This window comes from Osmerus eperlanus, chromosome 1 (assembly GCF_963692335.1).
Source record: "Osmerus eperlanus chromosome 1, fOsmEpe2.1, whole genome shotgun sequence".
NCBI lineage: Eukaryota > Metazoa > Chordata > Actinopteri > Osmeriformes > Osmeridae > Osmerus > Osmerus eperlanus.
Window position 1 is genome coordinate 18,904,190 of NC_085018.1, and position 20,307 is coordinate 18,924,496.

General features: G+C 39.5%; 3 protein-coding genes across 7 annotated transcripts; 1 reads left to right on the top strand and 2 right to left on the bottom strand.

The window, feature by feature from the left end:
- The first annotated feature begins 3 nt into the window (after window positions 1–3).
- LOC134024774 (HIG1 domain family member 1A, mitochondrial-like) lies at window positions 4–4,023 on the top strand. Of its 3 annotated transcripts, none has more exons than XM_062467464.1 (4): window positions 4–204; window positions 575–677; window positions 826–960; window positions 1,149–4,023. In XM_062467464.1, the coding sequence occupies exons 2-4, from the start codon at window positions 587–589 to the stop codon at window positions 1,211–1,213; spliced, it is 291 nt and encodes a 96-aa protein (XP_062323448.1). In that variant the 5' UTR covers window positions 4–204; window positions 575–586; the 3' UTR covers window positions 1,214–4,023. The 3 variants fall into 3 exon arrangements, with proteins under 3 accessions (XP_062323448.1, XP_062323430.1, XP_062323439.1); XM_062467446.1 differs by having other exon boundaries at window positions 76–223; XM_062467455.1 differs by lacking the exon at window positions 4–204 and adding an exon at window positions 232–377.
- On the bottom strand, window positions 2,303–11,858 carry slc11a2 (solute carrier family 11 member 2). 2 transcript variants are annotated; one of them, XM_062467365.1, is made up of 17 exons: window positions 11,751–11,858; window positions 10,235–10,319; window positions 8,630–8,766; window positions 8,153–8,272; window positions 7,872–7,991; window positions 7,685–7,791; window positions 7,524–7,594; window positions 7,355–7,422; window positions 7,084–7,239; window positions 6,650–6,808; window positions 6,476–6,562; window positions 6,137–6,256; window positions 5,901–6,050; window positions 5,375–5,448; window positions 5,116–5,269; window positions 4,700–4,753; window positions 2,303–2,840 (listed from the first exon to the last, which is right to left on the bottom strand). In XM_062467365.1, the coding sequence occupies exons 2-17, from the start codon at window positions 10,263–10,265 to the stop codon at window positions 2,742–2,744; spliced, it is 1,707 nt and encodes a 568-aa protein (XP_062323349.1). In that variant the 5' UTR covers window positions 10,266–10,319; window positions 11,751–11,858; the 3' UTR covers window positions 2,303–2,741. The 2 variants fall into 2 exon arrangements, with proteins under 2 accessions (XP_062323349.1, XP_062323342.1); XM_062467358.1 differs by having other exon boundaries at window positions 11,634–11,775.
- A 139-nt stretch (window positions 11,859–11,997) lies between these two features.
- si:ch211-159e12.5 (uncharacterized) lies at window positions 11,998–18,078 on the bottom strand. Of its 2 annotated transcripts, none has more exons than XM_062467335.1 (3): window positions 17,997–18,078; window positions 17,705–17,823; window positions 11,998–17,378 (listed from the first exon to the last, which is right to left on the bottom strand). In XM_062467335.1, the coding sequence occupies exons 2-3, from the start codon at window positions 17,785–17,787 to the stop codon at window positions 12,899–12,901; spliced, it is 4,563 nt and encodes a 1,520-aa protein (XP_062323319.1). In that variant the 5' UTR covers window positions 17,788–17,823; window positions 17,997–18,078; the 3' UTR covers window positions 11,998–12,898. The 2 variants fall into 2 exon arrangements, with proteins under 2 accessions (XP_062323319.1, XP_062323328.1); XM_062467344.1 differs by having other exon boundaries at window positions 17,705–17,797; window positions 17,997–18,041.
- Window positions 18,079–20,307: the final 2,229 nt, after the last annotated feature.

The window sequence follows — 20,307 nt, forward strand, 5'->3', positions numbered from 1 at the left end:
TAAATTACTAGTGCAAAAAACAATAACATGCCAACGTTGTTTAGTGGCACTGTGGTAGAATAGACAGCTACGCCATAGAGACGAATGCGGAAGTGTTTCACGAAGCGAAGAGTCGAATCTAGAGAGAGGCGGACCCAACAGGTTCAACATTGAATCAAAAGGGCTGATCTAGGAGTCAACTAAAGTATTCACTGCTCACCACCAGTAAGCTACAGTAACAAATGTAGGTAATGACAATGTTAGTTAGTGATGGGCTATCTAGGCTTCTATGTATTATTTCTGGCTAGTCTAGACAGACTCCGGAGTTCCTGTAGGTAGCATTTGGTTTTGGAAGAGGGTCTCGACTGTGGTGTATTAGCAGCAATTCTTAAATCGAGGTTAATTATGTATTTGATAACGAGACTATACTACTTCAACTATATTTATAAATTAAGTGTCAATAGCTGTATAACTACGCTACGTTTGGGATGTTGTAGACACATTGTCAGCCACGGTAACCTGCTCGTTGTATTGAAATGTGTAGCCTAGCCTCTATGTAGCTCACTAACATCCTTCCTCCCCAATTTTTTTCCAGCCTAAAATCAACATGAGCTCGGACGAAAATGTGTCCGTTTATGATGAGGAGCATTCCTCAAGATTTATGAGGAAGGCAAAGGAGTCACCATTTGTCCCTATAGGTGAGTTTCCAAACATACTGAGTAAATGTTCATGTTTTATTAATTTCCAATCAAGGAAGCAGATCACAATAGTTCCATCTCTTCCTAATCTAAATCCCTTGACTCCAAGGTCACACACCAAGACAATGTATTCTCCCTGTGTATACAGGTATGGCTGGATTTTGTGCGGTGGTTGCTTATGGTCTATACAAGCTAAAATCCAGAGGGGACACAAAGATGTCTGTTCACCTTATCCACATGCGGGTTGGAGCACAAAGCTTTGTAGTAGGCGCAATGACATTAGGTAAGTCATAATTCACTAGGTGGCGTTTAGCAGACACACAGGTCCCAACACCTAATCTCATTAGTACACACAGGGAATATTTATAATTGATGAATTATGCCAGATGTTCAATTGTCAGTAACCCAATAACATGTAAATCAATACTGGCAGAAAGATGACTAAAGTAACCAATATGTGTCTGTTTATAGGTGTGATCTACTCCATGTACAATGAATATCTGGCTCCAAGGAACCAAGATAAAAACAGCAAGTGAACCTACTTGCCAGTAAAGCAGGTCATTGAGTTTGATGATTAAAAATGATTGCCTGAACGATTTTCCTTCTTATGACTAGAATTCGCAAATGATTCCTCCTATCAAAGTAACATTCCACTTTTGGCAGGGCATTTGATTTGGTAAAGTCAACATCACAGTTTTCACCTAAACTAATTTAATTACCTTTTTAATTCAATTTTATGTAGGTGAATTGGTAAAAAAAAAAAAATCCTTAGTATAAGTACCTGGTTTGTAATCCAATTGCGAGTCAGAGGACATAAGTTAAAGTCCCAGTATGGGGAGACTTGAGGGGGAGTGACTGACGAGCAGCTTGACTACCCGTCACACTAATACACATAGAAATACCCTCTAGAATCATTCTACCATGACTCTTGGATAGGAAGGCATCTTGTTCAGGAATTAATTCCAAATGATCATTTTTATGGATAAGAAATAGATTACATGCATATCACACCTCTGACCTTTATACCAGATACCTGTCAGTGTGGCTACCATTAAGATGGCTCTATATAGACAAGCCAAATGATATCCTCCACTAATAATTTTATCACAAAAAATTATTTTTGTTGTAGATTTGTATTCTTGTCTCCAAGTAATAAAGTAATATATTTAACAGAGTTGAGATACATTTTCCTAACTTTATTATGGATGAAAAAGAGTCTCAAACACCACTATTGAAGTTGTACAAGTTTTATATAATAATGCTGTCTAGGCGATCAAGAACTGTGACAGAAATATAAATATATTTTAAACAAATATTGTCTTTTTCTTTTGTCATTTCAATTTTACAAATGTTAAGTTATATAAAAAGCCAATAAAATGTTGATACTTTGGTTCTTTAAAAAAAGTAACAATAATTTACACAATTATTAAATAATTATTTCACACCAAATAAGTCAGTACAGAACTACGATACCTTTAAAATGATTTCCATTTCAAACAAAGAAAGCTACTATAGTGACAAAGACCAGGACTGAACCCTAGAAATCTGATAAAGTACACATAATTTATAAGTGCTTAATGTCCCATAATCCAGTAAAATTATGTAGCTGTTATCATTTATATTAATTAATATTAATGACAAATAAAATAGTATACATCTTAAATAACTATTGCTGATTTTAGTCTATGCCAAAAGGTTGGAATAAAGGTTTTGCTACAAACTAAACAATAAATTACAGTAAAAATCTGATTTTGATTTGGGTTTTCACATCACTACATAGACTGACAAAACTGTGTAACAATAATTTACTTCAACAGTAAAATAGTGTAACAAGCTATTACAGCACTAACGAAAGTAACCCGTGACAGCCCAATTTGTTAACCAACTTTTGGAATGTCAAGTGGAATGGCATAAGGCACCAGTAAACATAAGGTTGTGTTTACAGAATGTGTTTACACTTTAAAGACACTGAGGCAGAGTGTAATACTGTCCTGGTTTAGACTCATAGGTCCCTCTTATAGTTCAGGTCATACTTGTATTTTCTCTCTAGCCACAGGTCCACTTCTAATGTCCACCTCTGTGATGAGTCCCTTCCTCCACTACATCATTGTCCATGTCATTCAGAAGGTAGACATCAGTGTGCCCAGACAGCCCAAGACGCACCTGTAAGCAGAAAGTACAGAAAATTGATCATTTTAATTAATCTGATCTTGTTTTCACCAACACTCCCCCCCCCCCCCTCATGATTTATTTGACATCAGTTGAGTATTACAGTTAGGTCTAGCCTATGGAAGCTTCTAAGCACATTTATGATTTTGTCCAGTATTGTATATGTTGAAGCATACAATACTAAATTGAGAGAAATCAGTAGACCAATGGAAACCAATCACATTGTGTTTACTAACATTTTAACCTTGGTATTCTTGCTCATTACAGTCTTTAAATTATTATAGGTTTGGTTGGTTCAGGTTAATGGCCATAAAAAGCTGTCAGATGGACAAATGGCTCCTTCTTGTTTTTACCTTGATTCATACTGTACGTCCCAAATCCTATCAGATTTGTGTTGAGGACTGAACAAGTGCTCATTTGATGGAAACAGTATGGTGATGAGCATAGTGGAGATACGTGTTTACTTACTACAACAGGAACAGCCAGCTTGCAGCATAAGTTAAAACAAATGGGCATCATCAAAGGCTTTTAAAGCAATAGGCTGGCTCTAATTTCACAAGGTTAGCCCCTTCAGAACACCCTAGAATCAGAATCATTACTCCCAGAATTAGCGTCAAATGCAATTGAAAAAATATGCTGAACCTCTCTGCTTGACACCAAGAAACATTCATAGAAAATAATCCATGTTCTCTTTTTATTTTGTATACATGGTGTTGCATCATTCAGTAGTTACTCACAGATTTAGACAGCTTATACAGTATCTACAGTACGTGTTACTGCCGTGTCATTTTCAATCAAAAAAAGTACAGACCAACTGTCCCCACACTTTCAGCCATTATATCACACAGAAAGAGGCACATGCATTACAACAAACATGGGCTGACCAGAGAACACAGAACACCACCCAGAAATATAACATATAGTCACATTTATCTCCATAAAATACTGTAAAAACATTATGAAATCTATAAAAACCTATTTCCATGCGAAACAATATTTTATAAATTGTGTTTGGTCCACTGCATCAAACATCAACAATAATACAGATCTTGCGGTTTATTTATGGATCTATGTACACACATTTTAATGTGTCAAGGCTTTAATATTACTTTCTCGCCAACATGGATCTCCTGGAGCAAAAATTATTTGCTCGTCATCAATACAACAATTTATCCCTTTAATATTACTTTCTCGCCAACATGGATCTCCTGGAGCAAAAATTATTTGCTCGTCATCAATACAACAATTTATCCCTAAAAAAGTCTGGTTATTATTCAACATCAAATTACACAAGATAATTGAAGTTACTTTATCTATCATTGTGCAACTGATGGGATTGACTTAATATGATATTTTAACAATAAATTAAATAATTTACCATAACAACTTGCACTTAATTAAAAGTTAACTCTTCAGTCACATATCTACATCTGTCCATCCTGACCCAAACCCTCAAGATTAACTACCTACGGTACCATCACCATTACATCTATCATTAACTGTATTAATACTGACAGAGTACACTTTTAAATATTGCACAATAAACATGTTTAAACAATAAACATGTTTAAGGGAGTGAAAATATGTCAATATGGTTTTCACAGATAACTGAAGCCATGGCTTGCAAATATGAAGTCTGTCCAAATATAGGAGTCATTGGGCATTATGTTGTGAATGTTGGTTGACAATCACTTTTTTTTAACTTCATTTTCTTTAAAACCTCTTTCTACAAATGAGTCTTTCACACTGAAAAATTAACGGTGAGTGTCTGTAGGAGTTAATTACTGTCTTGTTTATTTCTAGGAGTCATACTCTGTCTGTTCCTCTATCAACACAGCAGGTCTGTTTCTTACCCTGCTGCCTACATCAAGACAGGAAACCCCCAAGGCAATCAGACAGTGCCAAGCCTGTGGATAAAAAATGGGAAAGAGGGTGTTAGCATTATAGTCATGCGTGTAACACCCGTAATGTAGCTCACATGTTGACTATTCTGAGGCAGTATGCACATGCCCAGTGGCAAAATTAGAGGTGGGGCAGAAGAAGGGAGAGACTCAATAAGAGAATGGTTATTTTAATGAGCAAAATGTCAACCTTTCAAAGACAAAAGACATGTTTAAATGAACTTAAATAGAAGGTGCCTTGCGTTATTAGTTAGGACATAGACTGCTTGCAATACAATGCCTTTAATGGAACTTGAAACCAACAATTTCTGTTAACCAATGCCCCCTAACAACCTTAATCAATTGTGTTCAAATGGCTTTCAACTCACCAGGTACCCCACAAAGCACAAGTAGGATATGGACAGGAGGGCAGCCAAGACGTAGAGCAGCACACTGTTCAGAGTAGTCACGTACACTATTACAAAGTACATGTTGATGGCACAGACCACTAGAATGACCACGCCTCCACCGATCTTCCACCCCCTGAGAAGAACAGTCAGAGGAAGATATACTGCATCAAGCCTATTGTCTACTGAGTGGTGTTCTATATAATGTATTATTATGTAGTGGTCAATATAAAGTTCTCACAATCCATTAGCAAAGTCATTCATTATGGACGGTAGACTGGTGAAGGTCAGGATAGGGATCAAAGCAAATGGCAGCTGTTGAATTGAGAGATGCACAGAGGGACATAAGTTTTGACTTCAATGCAAAAATGTCATATCAAATTTAAGTGAACAAATATTATCTATGAACTTTCTTATGCCTAAAAAAAAAAAAAGTACATTTGGCTGCCAGTGCAGTAAGTAAATTTAACTTTATAAGATTTCTTAAAATAATTAAAGTTAATTACAAGTCAAGTCACTTAATACTAGAAACAAGTCCAACTATATGTAAAATCTAAAAACATTATCACACTCAGATGTACAGGTTTTACAGTGTACTACTGAAAATAAATGAAACTAGGAGGATATTCTTTTTTTTTTTTTTTATCACAAATTCAAAGCAACATCTTATTGATTTATGCCACTTATGATCAAGTTGTCCCCAGCCATCCGAGCTCAGTTGTGGTTATCATCCCTGGACCCCCTGCTTCCGTAGTAACAGTTCTGACCTGCATGCTCTGCAGCACATTGAGGAAGTCATTCATGCCCGTCAGGTGCTGCACGTCCTGGAAGATGGCCACCAGCAGGGTGGGTGTGATGGCAATGGAACGAGTCAACAATACCCTTGCAAAACGAGACCAACGCAAGTTCAGGAAACCCTGTGAGGAGAGTATATAACCATTATCTTGATGAACCGTTCTAGTTTATGTTAATTTGCACACAATGAATACATCAGAATTCTTACTTCCATGACAAACTGTCCAGAGTATGTGCCTGTCATGGTGGAGCTCTGTCCAGCAGCAAGGATTCCTATGGCCCAAATATAGAGGGCAGCAGGACCAAAGAAGCAGCCCAGGACCACACCCTTTATAACAGACAAAGAGAGCCCCTTTAAGCCGTGGTTTCACTATACAAAGTAAAATCGTTGACAAAGCGTTTTGGAGGCGTTATGGAAACATGTCCACCAAAAACGTGTACAGTCTTATTACAATCTTACAAGATAATTTAACGAGAGACTACAATATTATCTAGAATTCAGGCAAAATGACTTAATATTGCAGTGAAACTTCACATCGAAACTTACTCCTTTGTAGATGTCCACCTGTAGTGAGTCATTGTTGTTTGGGAAGAGGTCGTTGTAGGGACTATCTGTTGCATTGCAAATTGCATTCTGTAACAAAAAATAGCAGCATGTCACACACGTTTCTATGACAAAACAAAAAAAATGTGTAAAATGATTTTTGTTCTGTGTCCTCACCACTTCATTGTTGGTCTTACTGTAAAAGGCCTCAGCAAACACAGCTACGACAAAGACGTTGATCAGGAAGGAGATAAATAGTGCAATGGTTGACTCGATAAAGTAGTACTTGTTGGCCTCTTTAACTTCCTTCTTGTTCCCCCGATCTATTTGCCGAGACTAGAACATACAAGACGAAATTGAAATTAATTTTAAAAGTGTCCCTGCTAAAAGTAAAAACGTTGGTCAAAAAGGTAACAATGTTTTAATGTGTCCTGTTCATTTATTTGTTGATGTTAAATAACATTACATGGCCATCCTTTGCATGATGAACCTTGAAGGTTCATCATGCAAAGATTAAATTGACAGGACAATCATTTAAGGCTGACGACTGTGCCATAACACAGTCTGGTTTGAGTTCTAGTCCAACTACTATAGGTGTGGTGTGCACTTACCTTAACAAGGGCTGAGTGCAAGTAGATGTTGTGAGGCATTATAACAGCTCCAACAATTCCAACAGCCTGCTCCAGCTGCAGAGGACCACATCCCTCACAGTAGGGCATAAACATGCCCTTCAACAGCTGCCCCTGATCCGGACTCACCAACACATACTGCACAAAAACACAAGGACAACACAGATAAATGAATGTACAATGTACTGCTATGGAAAATCACAATAATATGTGGGAACTTAGTTTGAAAAGTTTAAGTTGAAAGTCTTCTTACCTCATAACCAAAGCTAACAGCCATTATTGTGATGAGAAAGCCAAAGAAAGCTTCCAGTTTCCTTAAGCCTGTTAGATGACAGCTAAATTAATATACAAAACAGCCACCCACACCAGTATCCTTATGCTAAGGTAGCGAGTCAATTTGGTGTTGTAAGGGAAACACTCACCATATTTATCTAAAAACAAAAACACAAATGTGTCAATTATAGTAATAAGAACACCTGCCCACAGTGGAATCCTGTTTGGGAGGAACAAAGAATCAACAGGTTGTTTGTAGCAACTGTGCACCTATCTAATAAAAGTTGTTTTGATCCCAAAGTGCATCTACCTGCCCACTGAGAGGAGGTTGAAAGCGATGGCACAGCCAATGACCTCCTGCATGTCTGAGCCAATAATGGCCAGTTCCACCATTAGCCACAGAAGAATACGAGGAACCTGAAAAAAAAAGCATAGGCATACATTACATTTTAAACGTTGTGTGTGTGTGTGTGTGTTTAGGGAAGGGGTTTACTCACAACGGGGTACTCTCTGTTGCAGACCTCTGCTAGGTGCATTCCCGTTACAACCCCTAGGCGTGCTGCCAGCCTCTGTAGGAGAAGTCCAATGATGGTGGCCCCTAAGAGCACCCACAAGAGCTTGAAAGAAACAAACCAAAAGAATAGGAAATGAGATACAAGTTTATGCTGGCTACAGAATTTAATACAACTATTATTGTTGTCATCATCATCATCTACTCGGATACAATTTCCCGGTGGACATTTCTACCTAAGTTTTGCAAAGTGTTTGTGGTAAGAACCTTAAAGCCTGCTTTGGCTCCGGACTGAAGGTCAGACTCAATGTTTCCTGGATCCAGATAGGCTATGCTCATCAGAAAGCCTGGTCCAGTAAATGCCCAGAGTTTCCGGAAACTGAACATCTGCAATGGAGAACCACAAGCAACACGGTCAATATTCCTAGCTGCTATGTAGATGTTACAGGTTACGTATTTACTGGCCCTGTGAATTTTTTTAAAATTATTATTGGCCCATGGGTTAGGACTCCAGTTTCAGCTGGTCCTGAAGGTTATGTTAAAAGGAAAATAGTTTGCTCACCCCTATATGCAGTTTTGTCTTGCTATCATTGATGCCTAATTGCAATATACAGTTGGACAAATCAGAGCCTATCTTACTGATGAAAACAGTACAAAGAACAAGTGGTAAAATCAACACATGAGGACCCCTTTTGGTAACATACAAACTCAGCATGTACAGCAACATTTCAATGGATTACATACCCGGGTGACATCCTCAGGGATTGGCACCTTTTCCTCAAAATATGTGGAGGGTTCTTCTGGCCCCACGGGTGAGGCAGGGGGGGAGATAGAACTGTACTGTGTGGTCTGAATAACTCCATTCTCCTGAGAGGGCTCCTCTGAGAGAGGGAGAGAGATGGTGAGAAAAGGTGGCAAGACTAGAGCCCAATGCACAGTAAAGAGTAAAACTATGAATCATGTAAGTGCATTAAAGAAAGGCTACTGATTGGTTAGCATTAATAAAGCAATCTTGAGTATTATGTTTAAACCAGAACCAAATTCAGGAATTGCCCTGGCCCAAAGGGATAAATAAAGTTTGGTTAAGTAAATTGAATCAGGTAGATACTTTACAATAACCATGGAAATGTCCCAGATCTACAGGAATTTTGCAACTCCAGTACTTTCTAACCCTTCATAACCTCAGTGACAACAGCTTTTTTCCTGCATCAACAACACAGGAACATGCCACAATGTATCGAGTGTGTAATCTATTTGAACCCAACAGACTTCTCAAGGTCAGCCAACAAACCTTTCTTTATGACTCAGAATTATCAGGTTGTAAAGGATGTCAATAAAAAGTTGACATAAGGTTATTGAACACATTCACCTAATATTTTTCTCTCTATTAGTAAGCTCCTCTCCTAATAAGGCAATGTAAATCATACTTCCACTAAGTAAGGGGATAGAACAACGTAGCCACAAATACCTGAAACGTACTCATACATTACACAGCAGATCACACTAACAGTTTGGGGTTAGGGTGCCAAGCAGAAAAGCCTACCGGAGAAAACAAATATTTTATGTCGTTTTAAACGTGTAAGTCACGTGAACTATACACAGTCAACATTAAGGATCTTGGAATTTGTTATTCAACAATCAAAATCAAGAATCAAAAATGGTTTCCAACAGATAGACACCCACAGATTAAACCAGTACCATCCATTTGGTAGATATTTATAAACACTTAACAGTATGCAATTTTCACCATTCCTCAAGGCAAAGTACTCCACTAACAAAATAGACAGTACTCACTCAGGTTGGAGTGTTTGCAGGGCTTCCCTTTCCACATCTCTCACTAGCTCCTCAAAACAGGGGCAGTAAGTTCACTCCTAGTTCTGGCACTTGATGTACAGACTTTATAGCTTTACCATCTTTGTACTGACTGGATGTCACAATGACTTCCTATTTAAATCCATGAGTCAGTATAGCAAATAGCTGCCTTAGCTGCAAAACCTGTTACAATCACTATCCTACGCAAACACAAATCACTTCCCAAATTTAACAACATGACAAAGCTAATTCTTAAAGACTACACCATGTCCTTTTACCCAGTGAGAGTCCTTTGACACACAGGCTACACTCCAAGAGACAAAAACTGCTAAAGAAACTTGCCTGCACTACCAATAAATGTAAATTAAATTACACAAGTATAGCTTTGATCCAGTGACACTATCCAAATAGGATCTCAACCCCATTGAAATAATTAATGGAGAAAGAATACATTGCCCCCCCCCGTCCCCTAGTGGAGACATAGTATGCCGTGGGAGTGCCTGTGGTGGAAAGATTATGTTTCTGTTATCATAGCACCTTCCAGATCTGCTTCTTCCTCAGTCTTCATCAGGGGGAGTTAGCAGTTGGGATGTGATATATCAGGAAATTCAAGGATGAAGATCTGACAAAGCAAAGAGATTTAGAAAACATTGCATTTATTCACTTTTAACAGACACTTTGAAACAAAGCACAAAAGTGGAGCAGAAAATAATCCACAACGAGAAGAGCGAAGTTCTAGCAGTTTTACAGTGATCAATGCCAAGAAACAACACAACACATTCAACACAGCCTGTGGTACACAAGCACTCAAGGCTTGTCATCAATAACCAAAGACAAGACATTGCCACACCAAAAAGCGCTGCTTGTTCTGCTCATCAGTTGCTTCACAAGAAACTTTTTTCCTCAAATTGTACTTCAATTTAACTTCCCTAAAAGTTACATTCACAAAGAATATCCTGTTATTACAATATTTAGGATTATAACCGTAACTTTTTTTTTTTTTTTTTTTTTTTTTTTTACAAAGAGAGGGTGGGCTCAGGGCTGTGAAAGTCTGTGACGATTGAATCATATGACTTAATATCTGGCGCGAGTTAAAGTGCAAGCAGTGTACAAACCATACTGTCGCCTCCAAATGTTGCCTCCCCATACTACTGGGCCTTAATCTGAATTGACCAGACCTCTATCAATTCTCCTAATCTACAACACCTCCCAAACTGAACAACGATTCTGCGCGTGCACCCATACATCAATTACAGCACGGCATAATACTCAAATTGCACATCTCTAAAATGGGCTAATATAAAACAATTTTACCATATTTTATACTTTAGCAACGTTTTACAAAAAAATGTCCTTTATACAGTGTGATAACCGATGATAATCCATTCTGGGTGGGCATGGAAAAACTGTCAAAATCTTGACGGGGGGGGGGGGGGGGGATACAACCTTGGGGGCAAGATAGCTTAAAGCATTAAAGTCTATGTATTACAAATGACTGGTGTCGACAGTGTGACTGTATAAATAAGTAATAGGATGAACATCTGAAAGTATAGCTAGCTCTAGTTAACGTAGTTTGATAACCATCCAGCAAGTAGCTGGCAAGCAAATCATTGCGTTATTTAGCTACCACTAGTACTAGATTGCCCACCGATGTTTAAAGTTATTAACTAGCTAGTATAGCTTTGACATCTAGAGCTAACCGTCCATATATCTTGGCAATATTCTCGTTTTCTTTAAATACATTTGCTGGAGTTCAGCATTCAGTAAATGTTGGTCATAGTTAGCTCTAGAGCTACTGCTAGTTAGGTAACTAGCCACCAACCACGCTTACTTGGGGACCTTTTAGTACGCTATGCGTTAGCTAGGTGTTTTCAAGCACGGGGCTAGCTAAATACATTTGATTTGTCTTAATAATTCTTATAAAATATTGACTTACCTGAATAAAGCTTATGTGCAAAACTGACAGGTCATTTGCGCACAGTAAATTCATTCAAATCATATATACATTAAGATAACTAACTAGATGCCGACATAGTCAAAGTGACACTCTCACCCCTGAGAAAATCCAGATGCACTTTATGCTGGTAGAAAAACCATTGGGTGTTCTGAATGCCACTCAGAAGCAGGGCGGGCTTTACTCTCAGATCTTTTTCTTCGTTTTATTTTACGGCGATTAGCATCCAGCTCATTACCGCCATCTTCTGCTCCAGAGTGTGGGAAAGACCTCAATATTACTTGCAATCTCAATCCCTTAATAAAAACACGTACACACTTTAAAACATTTTATCCACCACCATATAAATCACATATACTTTTTCATGACATAATAGTTGTAGTAATAGTTGAATGCACTTGCCAAATCAATGTGATATTTTTAATTCATTTTTACCTCTAAAAAAACACCAGTCTACGTTGTTCAGGCTACAAAAGTATCCGGAGTCACCAGTAGATAAACTGAAGGCCACAGATTGAACACTCCCAAATTATTTTGCAATATCATTCTCAACCTGACCTGAAGTTATCTGAGACCTCCTATTCTCCCAGCATTCCTGCAACACTCCTTTTGTGGAAAGATAATCTAGGAATCTGTCCCTGCAAATTAACTCAGTAATTTGCCATCAATTGCATACTTATTAATTCCAATGGGTTGTAGGACAGGAAATGGCGATGTTTTAAAAGCTCAACTGCACATTCTCAATCTTGTTTAGTTCAAATTTAGTCTACACACCTACCGAAACACAAAAGTTGTAGGTTAATACGTTCTATTGTTTAATTTGAAATAAAGAAAAATAACAAGAACAACTACAGAAACAATCAACTCCTAAAATGTAATTTATATTACAAAAATCTCACTGCATAAAGTAATATTTAATAAAACATTATTTCCAACACCGCAAATATTAAGCACAGAAACCATTAAATATTTGTATATTGTTGAAGGCTCGCACACCCTTCAATATAAATGTGACAAAATGGAGACAATGTATTTACATTACATACATTTCCAGCATCCCCATCATTTCAATTGTTTTAAAGTTTTGGATTGGTATTCTTGTGTATCTTTCCAATTTTAACTACAATACAATTTTTGGTGAGGCACATAATATAATCATATATTTCAAATAAACATTTAATCATAGACAAACTCAGTGCACTGACAACTTGTTGTTTCACTTTGATACACAGCCTCACTGTTACCTATCATTCAGTCCCTCCAAGATTCAACCCCTCCTCCCCATCAAGATCTCTAACACTATCAAAATCCCCCTCAGATATTGTTTGGTCTGTATGTATTCTCTCCTCCTCCGCATGGTATTTTACTTCACCAGATTCTTGTCTCTCTTCTGTTTCTCCTACTTCATATTGAAGTTTCTCCATCTGACTAGTCTCATTTCTGTCCTCTATGTCCCCCTTCACATCAGTCTCGCCTGTTGACATCCCAAGGCTCAGGCTGCTTCCTCCATCTACCTCAATAAAACTAAGCTCCTGACAAATAATGTCCCCCTCTTTGTTGATCTCAGCCTCTTCTTCTGTCTCCTTCTCTGTCTCAGAGTCCGAGACGTTTGCGTTTGGCTCTGCATCCTCCTCCTCTCCTATAATGACGGTGTCTCCGGAGCCGTGGCTGTCTGTGCTGCTACTGGAGAGGGTGTCATCAAGAGATTCATCAAGGGTGTCATCAGGAGATTCATCAAGGGTGTCATCGGGAGATTCATCAAGGGTGTCATCGGGAGATTCATCAAGGGTGTCATTGGGAGATTTATCAAGGGTGTCATCGAGAGATTCATCAAGGGTGTCATCGGGAGATTCATCAAGGGTGTCATCTGGAGTTTCATCAAGGGTGTCATCAGGAGATTCATCAAGGGTGTCATCGGGAGATTCATCAAGGGTGTCATCGAGAGATTCATCAAGAGTGTCATCGAGAGATTCATCAAGGGTGTCAGCGGGAGATTCATCAAGGGTGTCATCGAGAGATTCATCAAGGGTGTCATCGGGAGATTCATCAAGGGTGTCATCGAGAGATTCATCAAGGGTGTCATCGAGAGATTCATTAAGGGTGTCATCGAGAGATTCATCAAGGGTGTCATCGGGAGTTTCATCAAGGGTGTCATCGAGAGATTCATCAAGGGTGTCATCGAGAGATTCATCAAGGGTGTCATTGAGAGATTCATTAAGGGTGTCATCGAGATATTCATCAAGGGTGTCATCGAGAGATTCATCAAGGGTGTCATCGAGAGATTCATCAAGGGTGTCATCAAGAGATTCATCAAGGGTGTCATCAATTATTGGGCCAAACAAACCCTCCGTACATTTTCCATGCTGTTTCATCTTTAGAAAGTCTTCCAACCCATCTCCCCTGTGAACCTCTGAGCTTCCAGGTTTTTCAAAAGTTGTTATTTTACCAACAGAGCTGAAAACGACCAACTCTTTAGGACCATCAGGGACAACTAGTTTTTCCTTCATCAAATGCATCCCTGTTTCCAGATGACCACAGTCCTCACCCATACTCTCTGGATCCCATGGCTCCACCACCTCCTCCTCCTCATTCTCAGAGTCAGGTGCTGTGTGTTTGCGAATCCGGTTGACTGCGTCCCACAAAGACTTAGGATATTGGGCCTCCTCTCTGTCAGTAGTGGATCGGAACAGCATATTAGGACACTGGAGGTTTGAGCAGATATCAAGAGAAGAAGAGGAGCTAGAAGGGGAAACAGGCTCTGAGGGAGTGGGAAGGGGAGATTGGAAATGGGTTGAGGGAGTAGTTTCTGAGAGTTCAGTAGACAGAGTTTCCAGGTTAGAGCTTGAATCTAAGAGAGATAATAAAGGCTGGTTAGGAAAAGAGATCGGATCTATGCTATACAGAGGGCAATGAGAGGGGGACGTGGGGGATAAGGGCAGTGATTGGCAGGGGGAATCTTCAGGTGAATGAGGAGGGGAATCAAGACGGATGCCAGGGACAGGGACAGTCTCAAAGTCAAGTTGACTTTGTGCTTCATGGCTTGTTATGTGAGAGGGTTCAATTGAGGGCTCACTTGTGACCACTGTCTCCTGTAAAGTCATCACTTGTACTTTAGGTATAATGTTGATGTAATTCTCCACTGCTGTGTCATATATCTGTTCTCTCTGCTCCATGTCATCCTCTTTATTCTCTGTTGACATTTCGTCACCAAGATCAGATGTGTCATCTTGAATGACATCAGTCACACAAACATCATCCTCAGCTTGATCAAACTCTACTGATGCTGCCTTTGACACTCCCTCCTCTACGATAGCTTCAGAGACGCACTCAAGGACATCATTACCTTTGCAATCATCATTTAGAGATCCTTTGTCCTCCTTTGTCGGATCATCAGTGTAAGACTGTAGAACAGAGATTGCCTCATTTTGGCTCTGAATATTGGAGTCTTGCTGAGCAAACCCTAAAGTCTTCTCAGTGTCCTTGTTCAATGCATTTTTTTCAGTAGTGAAAGGTAAAGACAAGACGGACTTAGAAACATGGCCTGTCTCCCCAGACTTCTTTTGTATGCCTGTCTCTATGACAAGTACTTTAAAAGGACTATGTGGATCCTCATATACATACTCTTGTACCTCCACTTCTCCGGACTCTCTCTCAGACTTCTCATTGTCTGGCACAGGACACCGCTTGTTTGTGCTTAGTTCAGATGTTTCCTCACCGGGGAGAACATAATCTAAACCAGGTGGTGGGCTACTGTGTGGTGATGAGCATAAGTACTGTACATGCTCTTTTTTAGGAGGGAAGATGAATTCTACTCTAACAATAACATGGGTTGTATCAATGACTAAAATTCCACTACTGTTTTCAGAGTCTTTGTCCTTCTTAATCTCTAGTCTTTTAACCTCAATGTCAATAGGATTTCCAACATCAGATTTTTGTCTCTGATCATTACTCAGATCCATCCCTAACTCATTACCTTTCCAGCTGTCCTTTGAACAACATGGAGAAGAACTGTCACTTTCTAATCTGCCCACATAGTTAGGTTCCCTCCACAAGGGGTATTTGACTGAAGCAGAAGTCAGTGGCTGAACTGACCTTCTTTCAGACATAGGAGAGGAAGAGCTATGCAAATATTTGTTTTCTTGGAGGCCAATATTTTTGTCTGCTGGATCGGAAAAGCTTTGGCTCTTCCTGTCACATTCAGAAAACTTTGTTCTGTTTTTAATGACCCTAAGCAGCTCCTCCCTGTGAGCAGCAACTTGCTGGCTGTTCATCCAGTCAGAACCCTTCAGTTTGAGATTGCTTTCTTTTTTCAGGGAAGAGGGGTGAGCTGGAACATCTGAGTCAAGTTGAAGTGATGGTGTACCAGAATCCACTTCATCTGCAAGTTTCTGTAATTCATTTTTGTCAGTGAATTCCCCCGGGCTTCTACTGCCCTCTGTTAATTCTGTGCTTGGTATGCCTACCAACGGTGAAGGATTCAAGAGTGGCAAGGACAGTGGTTCTTCCGGAGAACTTGAGTTTTTTTCCATGCCTTCCATTCTGGATACAAGACAAAATATGGTCTCACCTCCTCTTCTCCTTTTCTTTAAGCTAAGTCTCCTTCCCTCTGTGGGACCATCATTAAGATATGTTTCCTGACACGGTTGAGTTAGCTCCTGCTTCAAGGATGAGTTGCGTGGATTTAACTCAATTGGTACTATATTCTGAGGAGGGGAGTCTAACCATGGTAGATCAGCTGCAGCTGGTCCTTGATGACTGAGCCATGCAGGTCCGGTCAACTCCTCCTGTCCTCCCTTCTCACTGGGACAATCAACAGAGGCCTGCTTCTTCAGAATGGTCTGTGAACAGTATGCAGGACTATGGGTCCCAGACTCACAACTAGGACTCACAAACGCCATGATTTCCTCAGTGTTATACCTTTCAGCATGTGGGAGTACTGGTGAAATATTGTGTGGGGTATTATACGGTGGAGGTGGCATATAGCCAGGAGGTGTACTAAACATCCTCCTGGGATGTTTTATCTCATTCTCCTTGGTGTCTGAAATGTAGGTCGTTTCTGGGACAAGAGGCTGTGAAAAACGATGGTTGACAGATTGCTGCGCGTCCCTTCTTTCCAAATGTCCCAATTCCCTTGTTTGGGCTGATAATCCTGGCAAATGGATTTCATTTGCTCTTGGTTCAGTTGCACATCTACTACCCCTCTCCAGTACCCTTTCACTTTCTGGAGACCCCTGGGCAGTCCCCCACAACTCCGCCTCCATCCTCCTTCTCCTGGGGAGCGAGTGGCTGTAACGAGCTGCCCAGGCCTCCAGCTCCCGATAACTGCTGTCACTCAGACTCCTCTTCGCAATTTCCCTCCTGTAGTGGACAGGACTACAAGACTCCCACCTCCTCTGCCAGCCCTCCTTCTGTATTCTCCTCTCACACTCCCTTTCTCTTTCCCTGTCCCTTGCAGCTCTGTGAGCCTTTTCTGCGACCCATTCTCTCTCCCTTTTCTCATGAGCCTGATATTCTTTCATACCCTGAAGTTGTCGAGGTTGATTGTCTAGCGTGAAAGGGAAATGTGAGGCAGAGGGAGACAGGTCTGAGTCAGTCCAGTTTGTGTAGTCCTGCAGAACACCTCCAGTCCTGGATCCTGGGATAGTCCAACAGTTGGGCTCTCTGCTTCGATCTTGCCTCTCAGACTGATATGACTGGAAACCTGTTGCCTGATGCTTATCATGATATCTATGGATACAATAGTAGAAAGAACAGACATGGAAAGAATGCATCACCTCTCCTAATTATTATTACTATGTAAAAAAAGTCAAGTAGAAGGCCAATACAATGAATACATAACATGTTAATCTCCAGGTGGCAAGTAGTCTTTATCTATTGCTTAACATCATGGGTATCAAAGCAATGTTCTACTTGGCTGGTGTTCACCAAGAAAGAAACATGAAAAGATAACTACAATTTGCCTTAAGCTCTATGAGCATGTTTGCTCCTCATTTCTTTTCTTTTTTTAAAGAAAATGTTATATTTTGTTTAGAAACAGCTTTCAGTAAACTCACACGTGTATGTAGTTGCGCCCAGGAACAGTTCCAAATTTGGCATACAAGGGTGGCTGCCCCTGACTCCCAGCCCAGTACTCCATTACACAATATCTGGAACCGTGGACAAAACTGAAACACTACACAGAAAAGGTGCATACCATTTCTCACCATGTCTAATTATAATTGTGTCATTCGGAGTAAAATAAAAGTATTATGTCTGTAATTTATATTTTGAAGTAAATGCCACTTAATGTACTTCATTTTGGCAACAACTATATGAACATACAAGGATAGTCACTATCACACATACCTTCCTCCAGTGCTTTCAGATGAACGTCCTCAATCCTAGGGTATGGTCCTGTCTGATGCTGTTCAAGCTAACAGTGCCACTTGTTTAAAAAGACAATGTTTTTGACCCCCTCCCATCCCTCTCATGCCACACAGCCTCCCTCCCCTGTCACTGCCAGAGACCGTCCTCCTCTCATCCACATCTAACATTCCCAGTCAAAACATCCCAATGGAATTCTTTAATAAAGTATTTTAAAGCGCACTCTCTGCTGGTTGTGTCATCTACCACTGAGTCCCACACCCTGGGATAACAGACCGTATTAGAGTAAATATAGTATTGAAAATTGGAACTATCTAATATGACACAGCAGTATGAAAAAAAACTTTACTCTCAAATGCTTACCCTTACTTTTTAGGAGTCAGTTATTTGGAGGAATAAAAGCCTTTTAGCCTCAAATTTAAACCTCACACTGAAGGTCTGATACCATTATGGTCAGTATGAGAATTAGGATTTGTGAAGATTTTAAGTTTCAATAGGAGAGATGAGGGACTCACTTGTAGTGTTGATTTGGGTTGTAATTACAGGAATTTGCTTGCACTGCACATTAGTAAACAAATTGAGTTGGTTACCCATGCTCCCTGAAATATTTTTGAAATACAACAAAGCAGACATACAAGGATATTTTGAGGATAAACACAATCATATATGCCATTGTGGTAAGTTATTGTCAGATTTATTTCATACATGTTCTCAATCAACCATGAATGAATAGATTCTTAACAAATAGATAAATTATATAATATATACTGTTTGTATCTTAACAATATATCATCCAGGGTGAAATAACTATTATTTTCCAAGCTGGCAATAGTCAAAAAACACATGCTGTTTGTCATTTTGAGTTGAACTTATTGTGCTTCAACAATTGAGGCTACTGTCTATAAGTGTTATGTATATTATGTAAACAGAGGAATAATATACACTTTAAACACTTTCTTTATGAATACCTGAATCATTACTCGGCAACAGACTTTGGATGTAGATAGGGATCTGTTGTTTTGTCGAGTGCACCATTGTAAAGGGAGGGTGGTAGTGGTGGATGGGTTGAGGTCTTTCATTCATCGAAACTCTCCAGCGGAACAAACAGGCTTTTCTTTTATGAACAGAAACTCTGTACATCAGCAGAGAGCAGGAAAGAGGGTGGATGAAGTACATAATTGCATTCGGGATAAAGAATGTAAAATCTGTTTATATATACAAAAACAATGTAGATGGAATTAAGTATTTAATATTTTGATGTCAAACTTTGCAACTTGGAAAATGACATTATGTTTTTGATGTATCAGAAATGGTTAGGAAACCAAAGCTGTACAGTATACCCAATACACCACTTCTCTTGGAATGTCATCTCCCACAGTGAATCGGGGAATAATGTCTACACAATAATCTTCTGGAATACTCATAGTACACAAATTGAAGTACTAGTCCCAAAGAGGGTCAAATGGTTCTCGTGGTTATTTTATATTATATATTGTCCATCCCCAGTTTTCCAGCTCTGTGTTGCATCATTTCTGGTCTCTTCAGTCACCAGTTGTTGGTGTTCTGTGTATGGTCATGTTCCACCAGCAGAGAAAATCTGTGGCCAATTGTATCTATAGGCCCCTGTCCCAGTATGACAGATAAGATTTGGTTCCAATTTTGATAGTAAACTAGTGTTTCCAAAAGAAGGGGATATGTTTTAGATAAGTACATGACATTTGCATATATTCCTACATCCCAGTCAGAGGAAAATGTGTGGTGGTCCTGACCCCAGGACACAGATTGGACAGTGGGAGGGACAGAGGGCTAACCATGGCTGATGCATTGCTTTGCAGATAAGGTCTAACTAAAGAGAGGTATGTCAGCTTCATCTCCTCCTGCAGTCAGTGTAAGGTAAGAATGATGACATGAAAAAACGTGTTAAACATTAAAAGTGTAAATGTTAATTTAGCTCACACCAGTAAAAAATATAGGCCTAATAACTGACGGTAGGCCTACATCATTTCGATGAAAAATCTTAACAGAAATGTCACAATTTAACATGTAAAGGATTTGGAGTCCTAATCTAATACCAAATGAAATGTAGCCTAATTTATTTCTGACCTCTACTGGATAGCCGACACAGCCAAAATGCGAGCAATGCCCGTTCCTGCGCCGAATTCTATGAGGTGCTTTCGCCTGATTTCTGCATGTAGCCTATAATATTGGCATAGATTGATAGCTTTTAAGTCCACACCATGCATAACACAACGTTTTTCTCTCTCAGTTTAGTTGTCTAGTCGTGAATGATGAA